This window comes from Lissotriton helveticus, chromosome 9, assembly GCF_964261635.1.
Source record: "Lissotriton helveticus chromosome 9, aLisHel1.1, whole genome shotgun sequence".
NCBI classification, from domain to species: Eukaryota; Metazoa; Chordata; class Amphibia; order Caudata; family Salamandridae; genus Lissotriton; species Lissotriton helveticus.
This window is the reverse complement of record NC_136070.1, coordinates 1068381500-1068403180: the sequence shown is the minus strand read 5'-3', so window position 1 is coordinate 1068403180 and position 21681 is coordinate 1068381500. Positions and strand designations below refer to the sequence as shown.

The 21681-nt window shown below is 44.0% G+C and overlaps 1 protein-coding gene across 2 annotated transcripts in view; it reads right to left on the bottom strand.

Moving 5' to 3' along the window:
• CFAP92 (cilia and flagella associated protein 92 (putative)) overlaps positions 1 to 21681 on the bottom strand; it is a 385549-nt gene that overhangs the window by 26839 nt on the left and 337029 nt on the right. For both annotated transcript variants that reach the window (XM_078661436.1, XM_078661435.1), the window contains exon 17: positions 20782 to 20945. In XM_078661436.1, coding sequence (XP_078517562.1) covers positions 20782 to 20945 — 164 coding nt within the window. The remainder of the gene's footprint in view (positions 1 to 20781; positions 20946 to 21681) is intronic.

Sequence of the window (21681 nt, the reverse complement as noted above, 5' to 3'; positions counted from 1 at the left end):
TACATTTAAAATCTTAATACATGGGTTGGTCCAAAAAATACAGAATGTTCATTTATTCTAATGAACTAAAACTCACACAGCAGAGCAAGAGCAACTTTTGTTCTAACGCGGGAATTTGGCTCAATGTAATTAAAGTGCTGACTCAGCCTCTACACCGCCACTCGCCAGCTCCGCTCCGCAGACCGCGCCCTCGCCACCGTCCCCTGCATCCGAAGAGTGAACGTCGACGGCAGATCATTCTCTCACCTCGCCGCCAAGACATGGAACAGCTTCCCCATCCGCATACAGCAGACCTTCTGACCTTCTGAAGACTTCTCAAGACCTGGCTCTTCGAACAGTAGCAGCTTCCCCCCCCCCCGAGCCTTGAGACCCTCACGGGTATGTAGTACGCTTTACAAATACTATGATTGATTGATTAATTATCCACTTTATAGTTAGGTCAGTTATTCCAAGGAAAAGCGTTTTTTGTGTTGCTAATAACTTTGACCCCGTTTGACAAATATCCACAAAACTTTCCAAAAAGGTGATACTTTTTCACTAGTTTTTTCTGAAATTGACCCATGATGAGGGCCGCGTGCACCCCTTCCCTGAAATATATGTAGTAATTCCCCCTTGAACTGGCCTTCCCGGGGGGGCAAGAAAAAAACAAGTGCAGGAGACTGAGCAGGTTTAAAAAAAAAAATGTTGCAGTTGATCCACGGATCCACTGTGAATTCGCGGAAAAATGTAAAAGAAAAAAAAATCTTTGGCCGCACCAGCAGGCCTAGGGGGTAAGGGTATTCCTACCCTGTCCCCAGTGGCATAACAAAGGTCCCTGTAGCCCCTGCGGTGCGAGGGGCCGCTGTGTTACAGAGGGGGCCCTCAGTATTGTACCCTGGCCTGAGAGCTCCTAAGTAAGTCCGGAGGGGGGGCCCTCTGAGTAATTTGCAAGAGGGCTCCTGAAATTTCGTTATGCCACTGCCTATCCCCTTGCGTTTTTTTATGCTTTTGGAGGACTTGGGTTGGGTTCCGAGTCCCAAGATGGCTGCCACCACTTCCAGGTTGAAGTGGTGGCAGCCAATAAAATCTCACCATGAGATCTGTCAGATCCGGGGACCCTCTACGTCCTAGGTATACATACATCTTTTTTCTTTAATATCACAAAAACTGCTGATTATATTTACACCAAATTACAAAAAGAGATCTTTCTGGACCAAGATCTAGTTTTCTGCCAAATTTGATTTATTTCTGTTCAACAGTTCGGGCTGTAGTCATGTGTACAATCTCTGTAAGAAATTACATGGTAGGGGGTGTGGCCAATTGTGCCAAGATGGCAGTCACACTCTAAGAGTGTTCCGGACCCCTCCGTCATCTGCTCGCATTCAGTCTTTGAGAAGTCAACAAGCAGCTTCCCCGGAGCTTCCATAATGCTCCTGATCAGGGGGCTGTAACAGAGAGGTCTCGGGATGGCGGTGTATGCCTGAAACAGCAGAGAGACCCAATGTGTTGCCGCAGACAAGATGGCGGTGTCCTGATCGAGCTTCACCTCTCCCAGTGGGCTCAGGTGGTGAGACGGTGTGAACAGGTGGATGAGTGATTCAGGCTGTGCAGGGGTGCTATCGATTTCCCTCCGCACCTCTCCCAAACTGGAGAAGACACTGAGAGCTACGGTGGTGGTGCCTGCGGCAACAATGGGGACCTGAGGCAGGCTTCATGGCTCTCCCCCCACTGAGGGAGGTGAGCTTGTGCGGGCTTCGTGATGGCCTGGGGCAGCTTGGCGGGGTGAAGAGGAGCTGCAAGTGACGTCTGTGATGTCCTGGACCATGAGGAGTGTCTGGCTTTAGCACGGACGGGAGAGGAGGTGGATTGGCTCCGTGCTCCTGACCTTTCTTGGTGAACCGGCAGCGGCCGAGATGCCGGCGCCGCGGTGGTGATGAGAGCCCCTTAATGCAGCCTTGTGGCAGGAGTCCTGGAGTAGTCTGCATCCCTGTTTCAGGTGACTCGGATAGCCAGCCCTGCTGACTCCTTCCAGATCGCGGTAGGCTAGGTGAGCCTGCCTCTTCTGGTCTTAGCAGTGCAGTAGTTGGGAGGCGCTGCTTTCAGGCAATCCTGCTGGACAAAGGGGGCTCTTGTAAAGTCCGGTGAGAGATCGATATGGGTGGAGGTGGTCGGGGGGACTCTCTACTGCTGTGGCCAGAGGGCAGTACACTGAACATGACAGACCCCCCCCGGCCATGCTTTTTCAGGACTGTAAGTGCTGGGTTCCTGGACAAGGTGCAGGGCAGAAAAGAGTGGACAGCCTACGTGCTGTGGGCAACAACCGACCTGTGAGCCTGTGGCCTGGTAACTTCCCCTGGGCCTGGCAGAAATCTGTACCTGGCCCCTCCTGTGGCCAGTAGCTGCATTGCAGCGCCTCCCTCTCCTTGTGTTTGCAGTCGTCCACCATACCTCTGGTCCCCTGGTCCTTAGGACCTTGAAGAGTACCTTGAGAGGGATTCAGGGACCAAGCTTACTCCTTATTTCTTCCCTTGGGAACGTCCAGCTGTATTATATGAGCCACTTGCATCCCCAGAGTTGTGTATCTGGCGCGCCAAGGGCCAATCTTGGCGGACTGTGACTGCTTGCCACTTTGCACCAGGACTATTGAACTGCTTGACCGTCTAAAGTTATGGACCATCTTCTAAACGTGAACGCCAGCACCTTGTCGAGCAAGCACGTGCCATTCAAGGGTGATCTCGCCACCATTCTTCAGGCCATACATGTCTCTCAGGCCTCAGTTGAAAACAGAATTGGGGAGGTGGAGGTAGACATGGTACTTTTACGGCAGGACCTCGGTAATGTGACAGCACGGATTACTGAGACGGAGTCCCGCATATCTAAGGTGGAGGATGAGTGACCACCCTGAAGGCGCAGGTATCCCGTCTGCTCTCACACACAGCTGAACTCCATCGCTGGCTGAGGGGTGCCAAAAATTGTTCTTGTTATAATTACCTGCGCTTTATTTGCATCTTGGAGGGAGTGGAACTGCTTCAGGCAGCCGCCTTTCTGGAGGTCTGGATCAGATCATAGATGCCCTCAGAGCGCCTGTCCCCGTGGTTTGTGATAGAGCTGGCACATCATGCCTTGATGCCAATGCCACCACTGGGGGCCCCCACAGGCCCATGATAGACTGAATTCTCAACTTTAGGGAACCTCTCCTTCCAAGGGCACAAGGTTCTGGTGTTTCCAGATTACACTAGGGAGGTGCAATCTCGGTGTCAATCATATGCGGCAGTCAAGCAGAAGCACCAAGCCTTGAATTTGTCATACCAACTACTCTTCCCGGCTCGCAGCAGAGTGGTCTCCGACAACAAATCCTTCTACTTCGACACCCGTGAAGCAACCTGGACTTGACTTACTGAGGAACGGCTACTGTGAGCCTTGCATAAATCCCCGCCTGCTGCTCCGCAATTGACCGGACTGGCCACATTACCTAACCCAAGAAGGCACCGAATGTGCTCAAGGAGAGGGTGTAACAGCAAGAGAGGGTTTTTATTGTCACCTTCTTCGTCAGGGGCCAATCGAACTGCATCTCTGGACATGGCTCCTTCGCACTTGGGTCTGCTTGATGCTGACTCGGGCTGGCATAGCCTTGCAGAGCATGTTCCTACATCACTGGCCACCCAGACGGATGACACTGATCTGTCCAGAAGCCCTGTAATCGGTTAATGAAATGGGTTATTACTTGTACTGTCAATTGAGACTTTCAACAGCTGCTTGGCGATCCTGAATCCTGTTAGGCCAAATGTGATCCTGCAAAATGGAGGGGTCCACCACTCCGTGCCCGAGTTTAGACTGAGTTCTAGTTTTTTCTTCATTTGTAGGTTGACAGATACTTCTAGGGTCGAAGTATGGGGTGGGGCGGGTTAGTTGGGCAGGGAGTTGGGGAATGTGTACTATCACAGTTGTTCCCTCATTTTTGTTTGCCAAATGACAAGATCCTTACTGATGCTTTCTTCTCACAAGTTTAGCACAACTCCGAAAACGCAATACTGCTCTCCTTATATGACCCACTGTTGCCCCCGAGCAGCCCGCCCAGGCTTACCCACTCCTCGCACCCTAGCCCTATGACCGTAAGACCTGGAACTCTGGAACCCCACAAGGTGCTCTCCTGGAATTTCAATTGACTACTGGACAGTATTAAGCACACTGCAGTTCTGAAATGGTCTCATCAGTTACTTCCAGCAGTCCTGGTGCTGCTGGAGACACAGCTGATGGGGAACCATTGTCCCTTTCTAGCGAGGCAAGGATATGACATGGTCTTCCACACTGGTTTCTCACAGAGTTCTCATGGTGTGGCACTACTGCTGCGCCGCTCTTTTCCACTGATGGTTACAAAGACGCTAGCTGACCCCCAGGGATGTTTCCTAGCTCTGACCGGGACAGTGAGAGGACGAATACTGAATTTTGTTTCAGCCTATGCAAGACCAGCGACCATAGATACATTTCTTGCGACCTCTCTGATACGATCTCCAGACTTCCAGAGGGACTGACGGATATTGGGGCGACTTCAATGCAGTAAAGGGTACTCCACTAAGATGTCAATGGGATCCCTTTGATGGGGTGCCGTCTGGGTGCTTGATGACTTTTGGACTGGGCCACTGCACTGGGCATGTGCGATGTGTGTAGGATATGGCACCCTCCTGAGCACCAATACAGCCATTCATCGGTGGCCCATCATACTCAAGCCCACATAGATCATATATTTATGCCGACCCAGGACTGTGAAGCAGTCAACAACATTCAAATCCTTTCTCATGGCATCTTGGACATGCCCCTCTCCTTCTTCATCTGGGTTACTCCACAGGGGAGCTGCAGCCCATGTGGCGTCAATGCCTCGTTCCTCCAGAACGAGAAGTATAAAAAGGCAGTGGGGCGGATATCCAGACATACTTTCAACTTAATGACGGCACGGTTCAATCGCTGGTCATGCTTTGGGCGGCCGGGAAGGCCACCATCAGGGGGTATGCCAAGGGATACCTTTGTAAGAAATGTCAGGCCCAGGACCAACATCTTTCCCAATTGGAGGCTCAGGCTCTCTGCCTGGAGGGAGAATTGGCCACTCAAAACACTGGGGGGCAAGTGCCCAGTCAGCTTGACCTAGTAAGGGAAGAAATCCAACACCTCTCCCTAGTACCAGCAAATCACATGTGGAGAGCCTCCACAGCTAGTGTCTGTGGATGGAGGGACAAGAATGGTAAGCTTCTCCATTGGCTTGCATCCCTCCCCTTCACCAACCGGATCATACCAGAGATCACTGACAATCAGGGATGCACCCAGCGCTCCCTTCGTGGTAATTCGCAAGATTTAACGGAGTATTATCGCACCCCTTATGCAGCAGTCCCACCGGCCGGGCCTGAGTGTCGGCCACACCTACTGCAGGAGTTACCTCTTCAATGACATTCCTCCGTTGATGCTCAGCTGCTGGATCAGTCTATTTCCATGGAGGAGGTGAGTAAAGCCATGCGAAGACCCCTGACCCGGACGGGTTCCCTGCAGATTATTATTCCGTAATTCATGAGGTCTTGATGCCTCATCTCCACGCCTTGTATGAGGAGGCGGCGCATAGTGGCCATTTTGACACAGACATTGAAATATCCACGGTTGTGGTAATCCCCAAAACACAACCACCGTCGACCCACTGTTCGGACTTTCGCCCCATTTCTCTGATAAATACTGACATGTAAATCGACACCATCATACTAGCCCCTGACTTAGACCAATGCTAAGTACCCTCATTCACCCCTACCAGTGTGGCTTTATGCCTCACAGAAACACAGCACATTGCTTCCACCGCCTTCATGTTGCCCTGGCCTATCGGCACCTCCTCTCGTCGAACTTAGCCATTCTCCTTGTTGACTTTAAAAAGGCATTTGCTACTGTGGATTGAGGATATTTGGAAGAGGTGCTTTTGAGAGCAGGTGTGGGTCCGTGGTGCTGAGGACTTGGCTGTGTGCTTTATTCAAACCCTACAGCCCGGATGCAGGTGAATGGAGTCCTCTCATTTGTAGTGGAACTCATCAGTGCTGCCCCTGTCCCCGCTCTTCTTCGCCCTGTCAATTGAGCCCTTGGCCCATATGATGCGCTGTGATGCTCAAATCCGTGGCTGGCTTTGGGGGGGGGGGGCACCAGAACCGATTTGAGCTATACGCAGATGACGTTCTTCACTTAATGATGGACCCGGAGATGACAGGCCAGCGCTATCTTCATTTACTCCATCTTTTTCGTGAGGCGTATGGATTGTGGGTTAACCTCGTTAAATCCACGCTGGTACTCCTTGCTAACTCCCGTGACTGTGTCGCATGGCAGTCCACTATCCCAATTCGGTGCTTAAACTTTTAATACCTGGGGATCTGGGTAGCGCTCCTTTCGGAACTCACCTGGGCACTAAACCATACACCGGTGACTACGAGGGCATGGGAGGATCTTCAAAAATGGAAGACGCTCCCATTAATTCTCAAGGGAAGGATAGCCCTATATAAAATGATGAATCAACATCGCTTCCTTTATGTCTTGCCGAATCTCCCCCTCTGCCTACCGCTTCATTGGTTCCTAACTCTAGATAAATTGGAAATCCTCGTTCCTGTGTGTGTGGGGGGGGATTCTAGACACCGGCTGGCTCTCTCTCATTGTCAGCGCGGGCCCTTTGATGGAGGCCTGGGGATGTCTAACCCTTATTTTTATTACCTAACTACCCAACTTTTAGTGCTTAATAATTGGTTCTCCGGACAATTTTACAAATACTTGCAACTCAGGTGCGCGCTTAACACCCATCTTCCTTTGGACACTCTTCCTGAATTTAGTCCCCTGGAAGCCAAGATTCTAATGGGGGCATTTGTGAAAGGGGGTGTTTTCCAAATTTACCGCACACTTGTTATCAATGCCTCCCCTCTACTTGACTATCTCAGGGCACGATTGGAACATTGGTTGGGCCCGCTAGAGGATGACGGCTGGAGGGAAACCCTCATGGCCCCCTGGGTCAATAACAGTTCTTCCCTACTGAGACTGGTACAAACATACTGCTTATACTGTGCTTATCCCACTCCAGCCAGGCTGTACATAGTGGGCCTCTTATCGAACTTGGACTGTCCCCATTGTGCACAGACTCCTTCAGATTTTTACCTTATGGTGTGGGCATGCCCAGTAATAGACAAGTACTGGACCACTATAGTTCAGAACTTACTGAGGTGCTGGAATGGGAGGTTCCCCCACACCTGTGGTCTGTCTCCTGGGGTGTTGGAAGGTGTGGGAGGATCACCAGCAGATAAGGCTTTTTTGGGCACAGCCCTCACAGTGGTGAACAGGGACATCACACCAAATGGAAACTGCCCACTCCACCCACGATGTCACAGAGGCCTGGACTGGTGTACGCTCCAAGAGAAACAGGTGTTTATAGCACAAAGCTACCCGCAGGCGTATGGCAGGGTACTGGGTAAAAGGTGGGGTCCGATGAATCAAGACCGGTGACTTTAGACTGCTAATGCTATGTCATGTTGTGATGGAGAGGATATGAATGACACAAATAAACCATACAGTGGGTTGAAGTACTAAGGTGTTCATATGTGACCATATTGTACTGTTTGCATTAAAATCAATAAAAATTGATTATAAAAAAAAGAAATTGCTTGGACAAAAAGCGTTTTGGGATCCGCCTATTTCTCCGCCTCCACTTGACGAATCGCCTCGAAACTGCTGAACAGCAACTGAAGTGGGTGGGAAACTAGTTTTGAAAGTTCATGAAGATTCGTCAAACAGCGCGAAAGTTATAAGCAAAACAAAAGACGGTTTTCCTATGCAAACTAGGTCCTAGCTATAACTACATACTGGGGACCGACAGTAGGTAATACATATACACTTTTTGAGTTAAAGAGCAGCAACTAGTCTCTCTTCCGGATCTCTCTTGAACACATTATTACCTCACCATTTCATTCCCTTCAGGATATACAACTCGTCGGATCACTGATAGAATATTGATGCCCAATATATCCCCATACACAAATATCGATGTCAAAAATATCGACATCCTCTATTTAAAATTGCAACTACAAAAAATATCGAAAAAAGAATAGCAATGTAAAAAACATAGATGCACAAAATATAATGTTTTATATTTAAATAAAAAGGAATCTTAAATATATATGTTCTCACTCTTTGTAAATGATATCCCCCCATATTTGGCTCAATGTAATCACGACTCCCCCAAGTTGGGAAATGAGCCTATCACAGCATTGTTATTTGCGGATGACACCATTTTAATATCTCAAACACCGAAAGGCTTGCAAAATCTAATAAACCAATTCCATAGTTACTGCGAGTTAAAGGGGCTAGAAATCAACTCAACTAAAACCAAGTATATGGCCATCAACCCCCCTAAAACTTTTAAAAAGAATTTGGCACTAAACAACACCAAGTTGGAGTATGTGGAATTCTTTGATTATCTGGGCATTAGACTAGACAGCAAAATGTCCTGGATACACCAAATAGAAAAAAGTAGGCTAACACTCAAGCACAACTCCCTCCCCATTTTAAAAACTCATGGAGGGAGTAGTTCAAAAGCCATAACTCCCGCGATTGATGTGTTTAAAGCCAAAGCACAATCTGCAGCCCTATATGGGGCAGAGATCTGGGGGCCCTATTCAAATCAAAAATTTTCCACTGAGGAGAACGCGTTCTTTAGACGCCTATTAAAACTATCAGTAAGAACGCCTCTTGTTCCTGTCTATATAGACATTAATTTAAAATGCACAGACTACTTGTGTTGGTTGAGGCCATTGATCTATTGGGTAAGAATATGGTCTACCCCCGAACTCGTTGACTATAGAGCAGGCCTGTTGGAAATCAGGGAACTGGACACTTTCAATTCAATCAAGTGGTTAAAGCATATATCTACTTGGTTCACAAAAATAGGCCTATCAAACTTCTGGAACACCCCGACTTTGTCAATTACCTCGTTAGTTACCTGCAAAGAATTAGTAAAATCTGCCTATTGGAACTATGTGAATATTAATGTATACGAACGTGCTACTGGGTCCTTAACCCACAAGTTTTTGCAATTTAAGGATAACCCCTACAATTTATGGATGATGTCGAACCTCCCTTGGCTAAAACCGCATACCTACACTACAGATATGGGGTTTTACAGATAAACGCAAATACTTGTCGATGGGGAAATTCTAGAAGTACTGACCCTCTCTGTAAACTGTGTGATTTAAATCAAAAAGAAGACGAGGCCCACATCCTTTTTTTTTGCCCGTTGTATAAATTACAGCGCATGAAATGGATTAGACCCCTTTGCAACATTTTGGGTACACGTTCGTATAATGAGGCAGAAAGGATACTTAGATCCTCAACCACCACTAGGCTTATAACATTCGGAGTGAGCAGGTACCTTCTTAGCGTCTGCTTGACTAGAAAGAAATTAGGAATAAAAACTTAGAATTTTAGCGTTTTTATAAAACTGGCTTTTTTAATTCTTGACTATTTATAACTGTATTAACTTGTTTTTAACAATTGGTCTTGTATTATATGGAAGAAAGGTTGATTGCATTTGAACTAGTGATGTACTGCCCCAAAAACTGTAATTGATTTGTGATGATGCTCTGGGTCCTGCACATATTCCACTTTTTCTTTGCACCTATCTGTATTGTGAAGTTTCTGTTTAGATTTTTTTTTAATTTATGACTATGAATGTATTTTTATGTGATGGCTTAATGACAAATTGTCGAATAAAAAGCTTTACTACTAAATATATTAAATAATAAAATTAACTTAAAAAATATTTAGATTTAATATACATTTTAACAAATATAATAAAATAAATGTAATTTAAAAATATGTAAACATGCATATCTAACATGTAATATATATATATATATATATCTATTTCCTTTAAAACAATTAATAAACTATTAATTTCAATTTATTTTATAATTTTATAAATATACCAAAATGTACAAATATATATAAATTTACATGCACTTATAACATAAAATCTAATACAAAATATAAATTCAAACATTAAAATATTTAATAGTCTTTCAAATTAAATTGTGCACTCAACTGAGTGCAACAGTAGGTAAAGTGTTGGATAGCGGAGGGGTAAAAATTACTATCCCCACTCCAGTGAGTGTAACAGTAGGGAAACTGTTGGATAGCAGAGGGGTAAATATTACTATTCCCACTCCAGTGAGTGCAACAGCAGGGAAAGTGATAGGGGAGGGATAAAAATGACTATTCCTCCTCCAGTTAACTTAGTTAAGTTAAGTTAAATATGCTTGTAGAGCGCATGGCTGCCCCAGCAACGGGGCGTCCCAGCGCTAACGGACCGGCAGATAGAGGGCAGGTGAGGGGGTGGCTACTGGACGCAGCCTAAGTATCGACCTCCTGAATGGAGGCAAACAACCAGGTTTTGATGTATTTCCGGAAGTGCCAGTGATTTTGAATGGCGCGTGCCTCCAAAGGGATGGAATTCCACAGGGCCGGGGCAAGGGACCTGAAATATCGGCCCCCCCATCCTGCTCTTACGTACTCTGATAGTGCGGGCAAGATGAAGATCAGCAGAGCGTAAGGCCCGGGTAGGGACGTAGGAGATACAGAGATCCTGCAGTATACGAGGGCCAAGGCCGTGAAGAATTTTGTGGGTGAGACAAAGGATCTTGAAATCAATCCTTTGTTTCACTGGCAGCCAGTGGAGTCGGCGAAGCAGGTAAGAGATATGGCAGTGCTTGGTTAGGGCAAAGACGATACGGGCCGCTGCGTTCTGAGCCCGCTGGAGTCTCTTGATTACTGCCTTTTTAGCACCCAATAAAAGACCGTTGCAATAGTCTAGGTGGAAGAGAACCAGGGACTGACCAATAACTTGGCGGGTGGGCGGCTCAAAAAAGCCTAAGATGGGCTTAATACAGCGTAAGCGGCCAAAGCAGGTTCCTGCAACTTTTTTGGCGTGAGATTCAAAGGACAAAGAGTTGTCCATTAAGACTCCTAGGTTTTTAACAGTCTCTTTCGGAGTAGGGGGGAGGCCCATCGCAGGTGACCCAGTGAGTGCAACAGCAGGGAAAGTGTTGGATAGTGGAGAGGTAAAAATTACTATTCCCACTCCAGTGAGTGCAACAGTAGGGAAAGTGTTGGATAGCGGAGAGATAAAAATTACTATTTCCACTCCAGTGAGTGCAACAGTAAGGAAAGTGTTCAATAGCGGAGGGGTACAAATTACTATTCCCACTCCAGTTTGTGCAACAGTAGGGAAAGTGTTGGAATATCGGAGGGGTAAAAATGTATATTTCCACTGGAGTCAGTTAAAAATGAAAAACTAAAAAATTCACAACACAAAAGATTTTTTTTAAAAAAATGAAAGTTTTAATTATTACAAACGATAGAAACAGATTAAAATGTTAAAAAGATCTAACAAATACCTTGAAAGATTATTTAAACATTTCCAAAAATAATTTAAAAACAAAAAACTATTTTAATAGAATATTTTTCATAAACAAAAACACTAATTATTACATACATTTAATATTTTTTATTTCCTACCCTATAACACCACACAATTTACAACCCACATTTACATTTAAAAAAAATGTTACCTCCATAAATAACATAATTAATTATCAATTAAACAAATAATATGAAAAAACATTTTTAAACAAATAAAAATTAATTTACTCCCCAAACGTTACCTCTATAAAACCAAAATACGCACACAAAATACCAATAAACACTTACCATAAATATTTATCAATTGAAAAAATAATATTAATGATCAACTAATTATTAATTAAACATAAATTACTTTCCACCCTCTACCCCAATAAACACCACAACCCAGACCTAAACATCATTACACAATTTCAATAATTAATTTAATATTAATAAATTAATATCAATTTACGACTTATTAATTAATTTAATAGAATTTACTTCCCACCCTTTCGACTATAAACCCCAGAACTTTCATCAAAATTAATTATACACTGCCATATTTTAATGTAAAATAATTCGTTAGCATTAATTAACAAACAATTATTAATTAATTAATTATAAATACATTTCTTCCCAAACTATTCTCCTATAAACCCCACCACCCACTCCTAAAAAAATGACACAATTAACATAATTAAATACAAATTAATCAATATTAATAATTAACAACCAATTAATACATATTTAATATTAAAGTAACTCTCACAATTAACACTATAAAATATAAATTAAATAGAAGAAAAGAAAAGAAGTGAGAGAAAAGTTATTAAGGAAAGCAAGTGGGTGAAGTAGAAGAAAGATAAGAAGTAAAGGGAAGCCAAAGAAGATCAGATTTGATTTTGAGGGATACAGAGGCAGAGGAAGCGACAGCAATCCTGTGTTCATCACATATGAAGTTCCACCAGGAAATAACAGTGAGCTTTGAGTTATCTTTCCAACACCATAAAATAGCTTTAAAAGCAAGAGCAATAAAAAGATCAAGCAATCGAGCACCAGGCAATACAATATCAATATCAGTTGAAACAGAACCTAGAAATATGGTCAAAAATGATAAAGGAGAAGAGTAATGAAAAATTTTCATGCATATACTCCAAACAGAGTTCCAAAAGGAGAAAACAGCAGAACATTCATATAAAAGATGTTTAAGTGTACCTGTTTCTAAAGAACACGACCAGCACAGTGAGGGGGATGATGAGGAAAACCTAGAAATGCTAACAGGCGTAATAACAGCTCTATGATAGATGAAGAACAAGTGATGCGTGCAGAAACTGAGACCTTAAATAACTTGGACCATAAACGATCCCATACATCAACAGATAAAGAAACCGAGAGATCAGTTTCCCATATATTCTCAACAGGGGTTTTAGACCTAACAGAAGCATGTGATAACATTTTTTTATAAACAAGGGCAGCTTTAGGTTGTTGCAAAGAAAATAAAGGATATAGGGGAGTAGAGGGAATAAAGGACGGTAGAGTGTCAGGGGGAGAGAGAGTAGATAAATAGGATAGTAAAGCAGCAGTTTGCCCTCTCCTTCCCTCTTTTCCTTCCCCCTTCTTTTCTTCTTCCCCTCTTTTCTTTCCCTTTCTCCTCTCTTTATTTTTGCTTCTCCCTACACATATGCCTTATGAGTTGTATTGTTATGATTTTACATTTGTTCTGATGTAAGGCTTTGTATTGTGTTATCTTAAAAACCAAATAAACATTTCTTAAACTGAAAATATAAATTAAATAAATATTAATTAGAAAAATATTAATACATTTAATATAATTAAATCACTTCCCAGCCTATTCCCCTATAAACCCACAACCCACTCCTAAAAAAATGACGCAATTAACATCATTGTCAATTAATTAATTCATATTAATACATTAATTCCCACAATTAACAGTATACAATCTAAATTAAATATATACTAATACATAAAAAATAATCATAAATGTATTATAATTAAATTACTTCTCACCCTATTCCCCTATAAACCCACAACCCACAACCTGCTACAGAACTAAAAAAATGCAAAATTTAATTAAGATACAATTAATAACTACAAAAAAATGTAACACATATATTTAAAAAAACACATTAATTCTCAAAAAAATAAAGCACATATTTTTAAAATACATACTAAAATACATAACACTAATTAAAACATCGATATTTTAATTAACTATATTTTTGCAAACGATATTAACAACTCCGATATTTAAAAAAACATTATTTCTTACCTGCGAGTCGTTATTCTTGACCACGATATTCTTCCTGTCGATATTTCTGTATCACGATATTTTAAACTCGATATTTGTCTATATCGACATTTTAAACTCGATATTCTGTCTGTGCAGCCAACTCATCGCCCATTTAACTGTGAATGGTGTCATGCTGCATAGCAGTATGGTATGTAAACGCACTGTACTCTCTTTGAACCAACTTTTTGTCCAGTAAGGTACACTGTAGTCTCAGTTAACTCTCCCTTTATAACTTACAATTGCATGGCAGGCGTGGCTGCGCAGAGTGCAAAGACGGTTGCTCACTAGCGAGCTGAAGCAGCCGGTACCTCATTTTCGAGAAAACTTGAATTCATTAGGCCCAATCAACCACCCCTGAATCTAGCCAGGCAGCTCTCGCCACAAGAGGGGCTCAATACCCACTCTCCTTGAATCGGCGCAGGGAAGGAGGAGGTGTGAGCATTGATCCTTAGGCAGATTTGGAGCCGCTTCAAGATGGTGTCCATGGCTGACAGAAGGGAGCGGAGGCCCGTGGCTAACCCGATCTGCCCAGGGCAGCTTGATTTCGAGTCACCAACTCCCCTGAAGAGTGCTGGCACCCCCTGGATGTCAGAAAGTTACCTGCTGTGCCAGAAGAGAGGGTGGACAACTGTGCCCTGTCGGTCACCCGAGTATTGTAGACTTACATTGCCAAAAGACTGCCGCTGGGTAGAGCAGAGACCCAGTATTGCCTTGATCTATGAGCGGACCGGGAGAAATTTCTGCGGAGGGACGGAGAAGCCTCCATCATCTGACGAACCTAGGCAGAGCTATGACCTGCCAGGGATGTCTGCCTGAACAGTAACATACTTTACAGTACAGCGGTGGGGCCTGTTCTATCCAGAAGGCTATATGGACTGAGAAGAACTCTCTCCCTCCCTGGCTTCTCTCTCCCCTCATATTGAACTTGTGAATAGGGGCCATCTTTCCTTCACTGTACTTTATCGAGACTGGTGCAGGGTGGCTCCTGCCTGGGAGGAGCCTATCGTCTGGGGAGCCTGCAACTATACAGTAACGGGCCACATTAGATCGATGAAGGACCATGGGGTGGCTCCCATTCGCACCCAGACACTACTCTGCCCTCCCCAGGGAAATGAAACATGACAATGACAGCGGGCAGGACCATGGGGCAGTCCTAGACAAATTAGACCGTATCCTGGAAGCCATCAGTGCCACTAGGGAGGTCGTGGAAATGAAAATAGACCAAGTGCCGATTGGCTTAAATATTCTCTGCGACGACCACCGCAAATTGTTTAACAAGGTGAAATCAAATGAGACCACTTTAAACACTACGACTGCTGGAAGATGACCTGAAAGCACAGGTGGCTACCCGCAATAACAAGCTTGCATTGCTGGACAAGAAAGCGGAGGTTGCTGGGGGCCCTAGGAGACATAAAAATGTGCATGTGCTGGTCTCCATGAGGGGTAGAAGGCAAGAAATGGTAGCATACCTCGAACGCTAAGAGAAATATAGGTATTTCTCCTTGTTACGCCTCATCAGGGGACGTGTATGTTTTTGGCGCATTCCCAGGTCTACCATTTCTGGTAAATCTTGGAATTCATAAAAATCCATTGATGTTGCATGTGAACACCCTAGCAACACACATGGAAATGCCTGGCGCAAATTAATGCCATGCAGCGATTTGCGCATTGTTGCATTACTCAAGATTTATGAAGCCACTTAGGGCCATGCAAGGTGGCTGTGCATGGCTTCCTAAAGCTCATTAAGTTGCATTGCTCCTGCACCACGTTGGGTGGTGCAAGAGCAACGCAATGTCCCCCAGTGTTTAGACACTCAATCAGGGAATCCTTCCAACAGAATTACCGTACTGCACAGGCACACATGGTAGGGGAAACAATCAAGGTAGTGATCAGAGGCATAGCATGGGTAAAGAAGCAAGAGTCTGTAAAACTTTGGAGGTGGAGCTCACCCAACTTTACACCACACTTAAAGATCTGGAGAGCTGCATGCTGGTGTACCCGTCCCAGCGCACAAATTTATTGAAGGCACAATTCCGATTTGCAGACATAGTGGAAAGAATGGGACTGTTATCTTACAAGGATTAAATAGACTGGTCACATACTGAGGGTGCAGAGCAGGTAGACTTTCGGCCTGGTTGGTCAAAACCAGAATGGCACATAGGTGAGGTACAGGCGCTCACAGATTCTAGAGGGGTATTGTAACATTTACGGATAGACAGCCAGGAAATGTTTATGCATCATTATAGAGAGCTATAAATAAAAGTCGTCAAACCACAAAGGATTCTATAGAGCAGTTCCTAGATAGGGGCGACACTGCCCACAGTCCCCAATGATGTCTGATAGATGCTGGGACAACCGATCACAGAGCAGGGAATAAGGAGGGGTCATCAAGGAACTCGCGACTGGGAAGGTGCCTGGTCCAGACAGCCTCCCTGCAGAGTTCTACCAAACATACACCCCTCCTATAATCCCTCACTTGTCGGAAATCTAAAAGGTAGCCTGGGAAGATTGCAATCTGCCTCCATTTTGTAGGGAGGCTTTATTGATTTTCTTCCCCAAGCCTCATAAACACCCGCCTGCTGTTGATGTTAAACCTCAACTATAAAATACTAGGGGCTCATTACGATGGAGGAATGATCGCCACACCGACGTTGAATCGTTACGATTGCCTGCCGGGCAGAGCAGGACCACTAAAATGGTGGCAGTGCCTAGCAGGCACCGTACGCCATATTAGGATGCTGGTGGAAGCCAGCCGTTTTGTGGCCGTTGAACCGCCATTGAAAGGCTGGCGGGGATTGGTTCCAGCACCCGTTGCGGGCCCCCCTTGTGTTAGGGGGTGTAGGTGCACTGAGGGGTACCCATGGAACCCCCTACATTTCACTGCACCAAGTGGCAGGCACAGTGTAGTGCCTGCCATGAAGTGCAGTGAAATGCACAACATGCTCTTTTTGGCATTGCGGCGGTGCTGCTGCCAGCAACGTCTGCCACAATGTTAACTGTGCAGAATAGGACTGCAGCGGTGGCGGGCCCATCATATTTGGAAGAGCTGGACTGCCGCACGCATGGCGGTCAGACCCAATCTCCGCTACAGTGACCGCCATTGTAATGATCCCCTTAGTAAGATAATAGCCAGTAGTCTACAACCTCATCTGCAACAGCTGATCCATGCAGACCGAAATTAATTTATCCCACAGCGTAACATATTCTTAAATATTAGAGGTCTCTTTTGTATGTTGGATGAGACCCTGAGGTAAGGCTTCCCGTAAGCTGTGATGCTCTCTGTAGATGTCTGTAAGGCCTTCAAAGCTATTCAGTTGCATTATATGCAATATATGGATGCCGTAATGCACTGTATGAACCTAGGACCAGGGTGGGACAAATGGATAGTGCTCCTGTACACCGGAGCGCACTCTAGAGTCAAGGTAGGACAAAATATATTGGATGCCTTTGAAATACCTTTGTTATCCCTCTTACTGTTTGTGTTGGCATTCAAACCTTTTGCAAATGTCAGCATAAGTGAAGGCAGAGGGGGGAATATCCTGCTGCATGACAGGGAACATACTATCTCCCTTTATGCGGATGACATGCTCCTATTCCTGAGAGATGCAGACACGGGGTGACTTGGAGAATTTAAATGTTGTAACTGCTAGGTGAAGTGACTGGTTTGTGCGCGAACTGGGAGAAGACATGTGTCTTAACAGTCTCTGGCACCCTGCTAACAATCCCACCACTAGTCTGAGCACAGGGTATCCTTTGGCAGTCAAAACCTACCAAGGTAACAGAGAAACCACAAAGGGTCATTTTACTGGGGAATTGCACTCTTTCAAAAGCAATGTTGCACTTTGGGGTACACTGAAGCTCCCTATAATGGCGAGAATAGTGCTTACACAGATAATTGTGTTACCATTATGATCTCCTGAGTCAGTCTTTGTACACGTTAGTGTGTGATCTAATATGGGATGGATGTAAACGTTGGGCTTCTTTATGAATTATACAATGCACGACCAGAGATGGTTGTTCAGTGAGTCCCAGATTTTGAGTAATATCATATAGTAGCCCAGCCACAATGGTTGGCTTATTAGATATCAGGTCACCAAACAGAAGAAATGGGAAGCAATGGCCTGAGGTGGCAAGAAGAGTTCCCAGTGGCTCTCATGATGGAGGCTCATCTTTCTCTGGAAACCTCGCTTAAAATGCTCGGCATGACTTTGCGCTTCTGGTTGCAACTCATCAAGAGAATGCACCTTGTCCCCTTATATGCACCGGTGATACTCCTGGTTGGCCTCCCTACTCCAAGAGGCAGTTTCTTAATGATGCAGTCTGTTGGCATGGATAAACACAGACCTGCTTATTAGGAGGAGTGGTAGCTGAGAACCCTTGAGGCACTAACTATGAAGGTGGGCCGTCCAGCAATTCCTGGTGTATGCAGCAGTGATATGCTCAATTCAAGCACTGTGGAATACAGGCATTAAGGAACCACCTTCACCTGAAGTAGTTCAGGTCCTCCTTACATTTAGAGACAGTGGCAATTTAGCTTCCTTGATTTACAAATCAGCCTAGCATATGACCAACGCAGGCTTAGCACAACTCAGGCATAGATGGAAGGATGGGATGGGCCAAGAGGTGCGGGACGAGGATTGGGCAAGAATTCTTGAACACACACAAAGCTTCTCGAAACACTAAGGGGCATATTTATGATCTCCTTGCACTCCTGGAGCATCATTTTTTGTGACGCTCCGGCAGGGCAAAGTCAAAATCAAATCTATGAGGTCTCGCAAAGCCACTAAGCGTGGGTTTTGAATGACCTCATAGATATGAAGGAATTTGATGCTTCATCAGATTTACAAAACCATATAACCCAGGGATGCGCCAAAACCTGAGGTGAGGCGTAACGTGGAAAAATAATGTTATTTCTCTTCGTTTTTTACTCTTTCCATGTGCGCAGCATTCTGCAGCACACATAGAAAGAGGAAAACACCTCTCAGGATTGGTTTTCTGTAGGAAGGTACACCTTCCTGCACAAACCTATTCCTGCCAACAACACAGGCACCCTTGCACCATGGTGCAAGGAAGCCTGCATTGGCACTAGGCTGCTGAAACGGTGGAAGTTTCCTGACCTTTCAATTTGGCGTAGGGCAGCGCAGCAAGGCGACTGGTTGCGCTTCACTACCCCAAATCCCCATAAATGAGGGTCTAGATTTCGCTACACTCACTACACTTTAGCCAAACTAACCTCATGAGGATGGCAATATGCTTGTTAGCTTTATACCTGATCCCACGAACGGCTATGTATGCAGATGTATGAAGAAGATGTATGAAGCATTTTACCGGTCACAAATGGCCCATTGGGCCATTTGCGACCGGTAAAATGCGTTTTGCCATGTACAAAAGGCAAAATGCGATTCAGTAACTTGTTACCGAATCACATTTTGCTTTTACGATTCGGTATTAGGAAGGGGCGTGTTTAGGACATCCCTTCCTAATACCAAATAGCACTGGTATGTATGAATGTTTTGCGACGGGAATGCAGTTGCAAAACATTCACAGTTACTACCAATTTCAAATTGGTGGTAACCCATTCCCAAACAGGAAGGGGTCCCCAAAGGACCCCTTCCCCTTTGTGAATGTGGGCACCAAAACCTTTTAAGAGCATGCACTAAAGAGTATATGGTCTAGCACAGCCAATCAGTATGCATGCAGTATGGCCTGAACAGTGATAGGACTACCACATACATTTGCAGGCTTAAAGTTAAATTCACTATTATTGCACTAAGGACTTCTACTAAAGACAATATCCCTCATTCTGGGTTAGCATTAATATGTGCTGGCCCCTAGTTCATGTGCGGTTGTAGAACCTATTGGGCCTTTTAGCTTTTTCTATGATAACTGTACTTGTAAATGCATGATTTTGTCTAATTTCTTTAAAGAAGAGAAATTACTGTGGGATAACTGCTGCCACACCACTCTGGAGTATGTTGATGAAATTCGGGTCAGGTATTACGCCTCACCTTTTTAAAAGATCACCAGCCACCACTGGCTGGCAGTGTTCCCAAGGACCACCGCTTACTCTTAAAAAATGAAAAAATAGTTTTTAATTTGCATCCCATTTTCATTTAAGAAAAACAGGCTGCATTACAATAAAAACATTGCTTTATTTAAAAAGCAATCACAGACATGGTGGGCTGCCATGGTGGTCTGCTGACCCCAGCTGTTCACCATTCCTGTGATTGTAGCCATTCACAATGAGTCACAAATTGCAATCTGCCTCATGAATATTGATGAGGCAGGTCCATTTGCGACCCACTGTGAATCGCTAACAGTGTCAAACACGCTGTTGATCGCACAACTTTGCTACTATGAAATCAAAAAACACGCAATTTCGTACATCCGGCTTAAAGTTTCTAAACCTGCCCCTAGTCCTTGCTAGGAGAGGGATAGCAATGCACTGGAGATCACCTACGGGTGCCCCTCATTGTAGGTGGAAGGGGGAGGTTGAAAGCTGGGTACTGGCAGAAGAGTCGGCTCTCAAAGAAGAGGAATGAAGAACCCTGCATTCTTAAGTTTTAGTCTCAGTTGAACTTAAGACCAAAACTTAAGTTAAACTGTGATAAAAGTATAACTTTACTACTCATAAATGCCCTTTCTGAATACCAAAAGTTGTAAAGTTAGACTTTCTACTCAGTTTACTTTTGTGAATCGGGCTCAATTGTGTCACTGTAATTCTTACTATGTGATGCACATGTATACATCTTAGTGCCCAAATGTTATATTAAACTATCATTAAACAAATAACACACAAACTTCACATCAGATCTTCACCAGTGAAGCATTTAAAGATAAACATGCATTGAATGTAATCACATTTAAATTTCTATATTGACAGCCACCCCTCTTTGAGTCGCTAGACAGCTCCATATGGGTGTGGGAACTATACGCAGATTCCCCATATGGCAACATTTCAATAGATAAAAAAATCCACCTAGGAAACCGTATTCATTAAAATATTGATTTCGCTTATAGAAATAGAAACTTACTTGAAGGCTTTTCCTCCGAGCTCATCAAACTTCGTATGTTCCATGTCATGTAGAGGGATCATGTTTGTTTTCCATTTTAAGCTGTGATGGGTCAGTGCGCCTGGACTAAATCCACAACTAGTGGGCTCTTCTGTATCCCCCAAAACTGCAAGAGCTGGAATAGGCTGAAAAAGAAAAGTAAAGTTAAAAAACATGGCATAATAAAAATAAGTAGTAACGCTTTGATTCAGTTTTTTCTTGTTTTGACATATGTACTCTTTAAAATAAACACTATGGGCCCGATTCACAAAGGTAAACAGAGACGAAAGTCTAACTTAACTACTTTTGGTGTTCACAAGCGCAGTTACGAGTAGTAAAATTAGACTTTTGTCTAAGTTTTGGTCTTAGTTAAAACTGGGGTGGTACAGCAAGGGATTTCTTCTTGGTAAAACAATTTTTCCCTGTGGTAAAGAAAAATAAGTTATACACATAAATGAAATGTTGCCTACCATTTATACATGTGGAGCTGCACACCTGCTAAAATACTGTCTGCACAAATATTTTTGCATAAGTACTCAAAGAAATCTATAAATGTTAAAAGTCATAGACAACTCCTAGAATTATTTGAGAATTCCCAAAAAATCTATGTAAAACACCCCAAAATTACATTTCCAACATTCTATTAAAAATGTAAGACTCATAACTCTCATATTTATGGTGTGCAGAATCTTTTATGCAGGATATTGAGGGTTATTGATAAAAATAGGCAACTGCATCGATTGACCCTTGGAAAAAAGAGAAATCTAACAAACGTTTAGGCTTTGTTTCCAAGGTTCTTATGACAATATTATTCTCGCTCCACTTCAAGAAGAATTGTTCTATGGATAACACTTGTAATTCATTAAGCCTCTTTAGAGACAT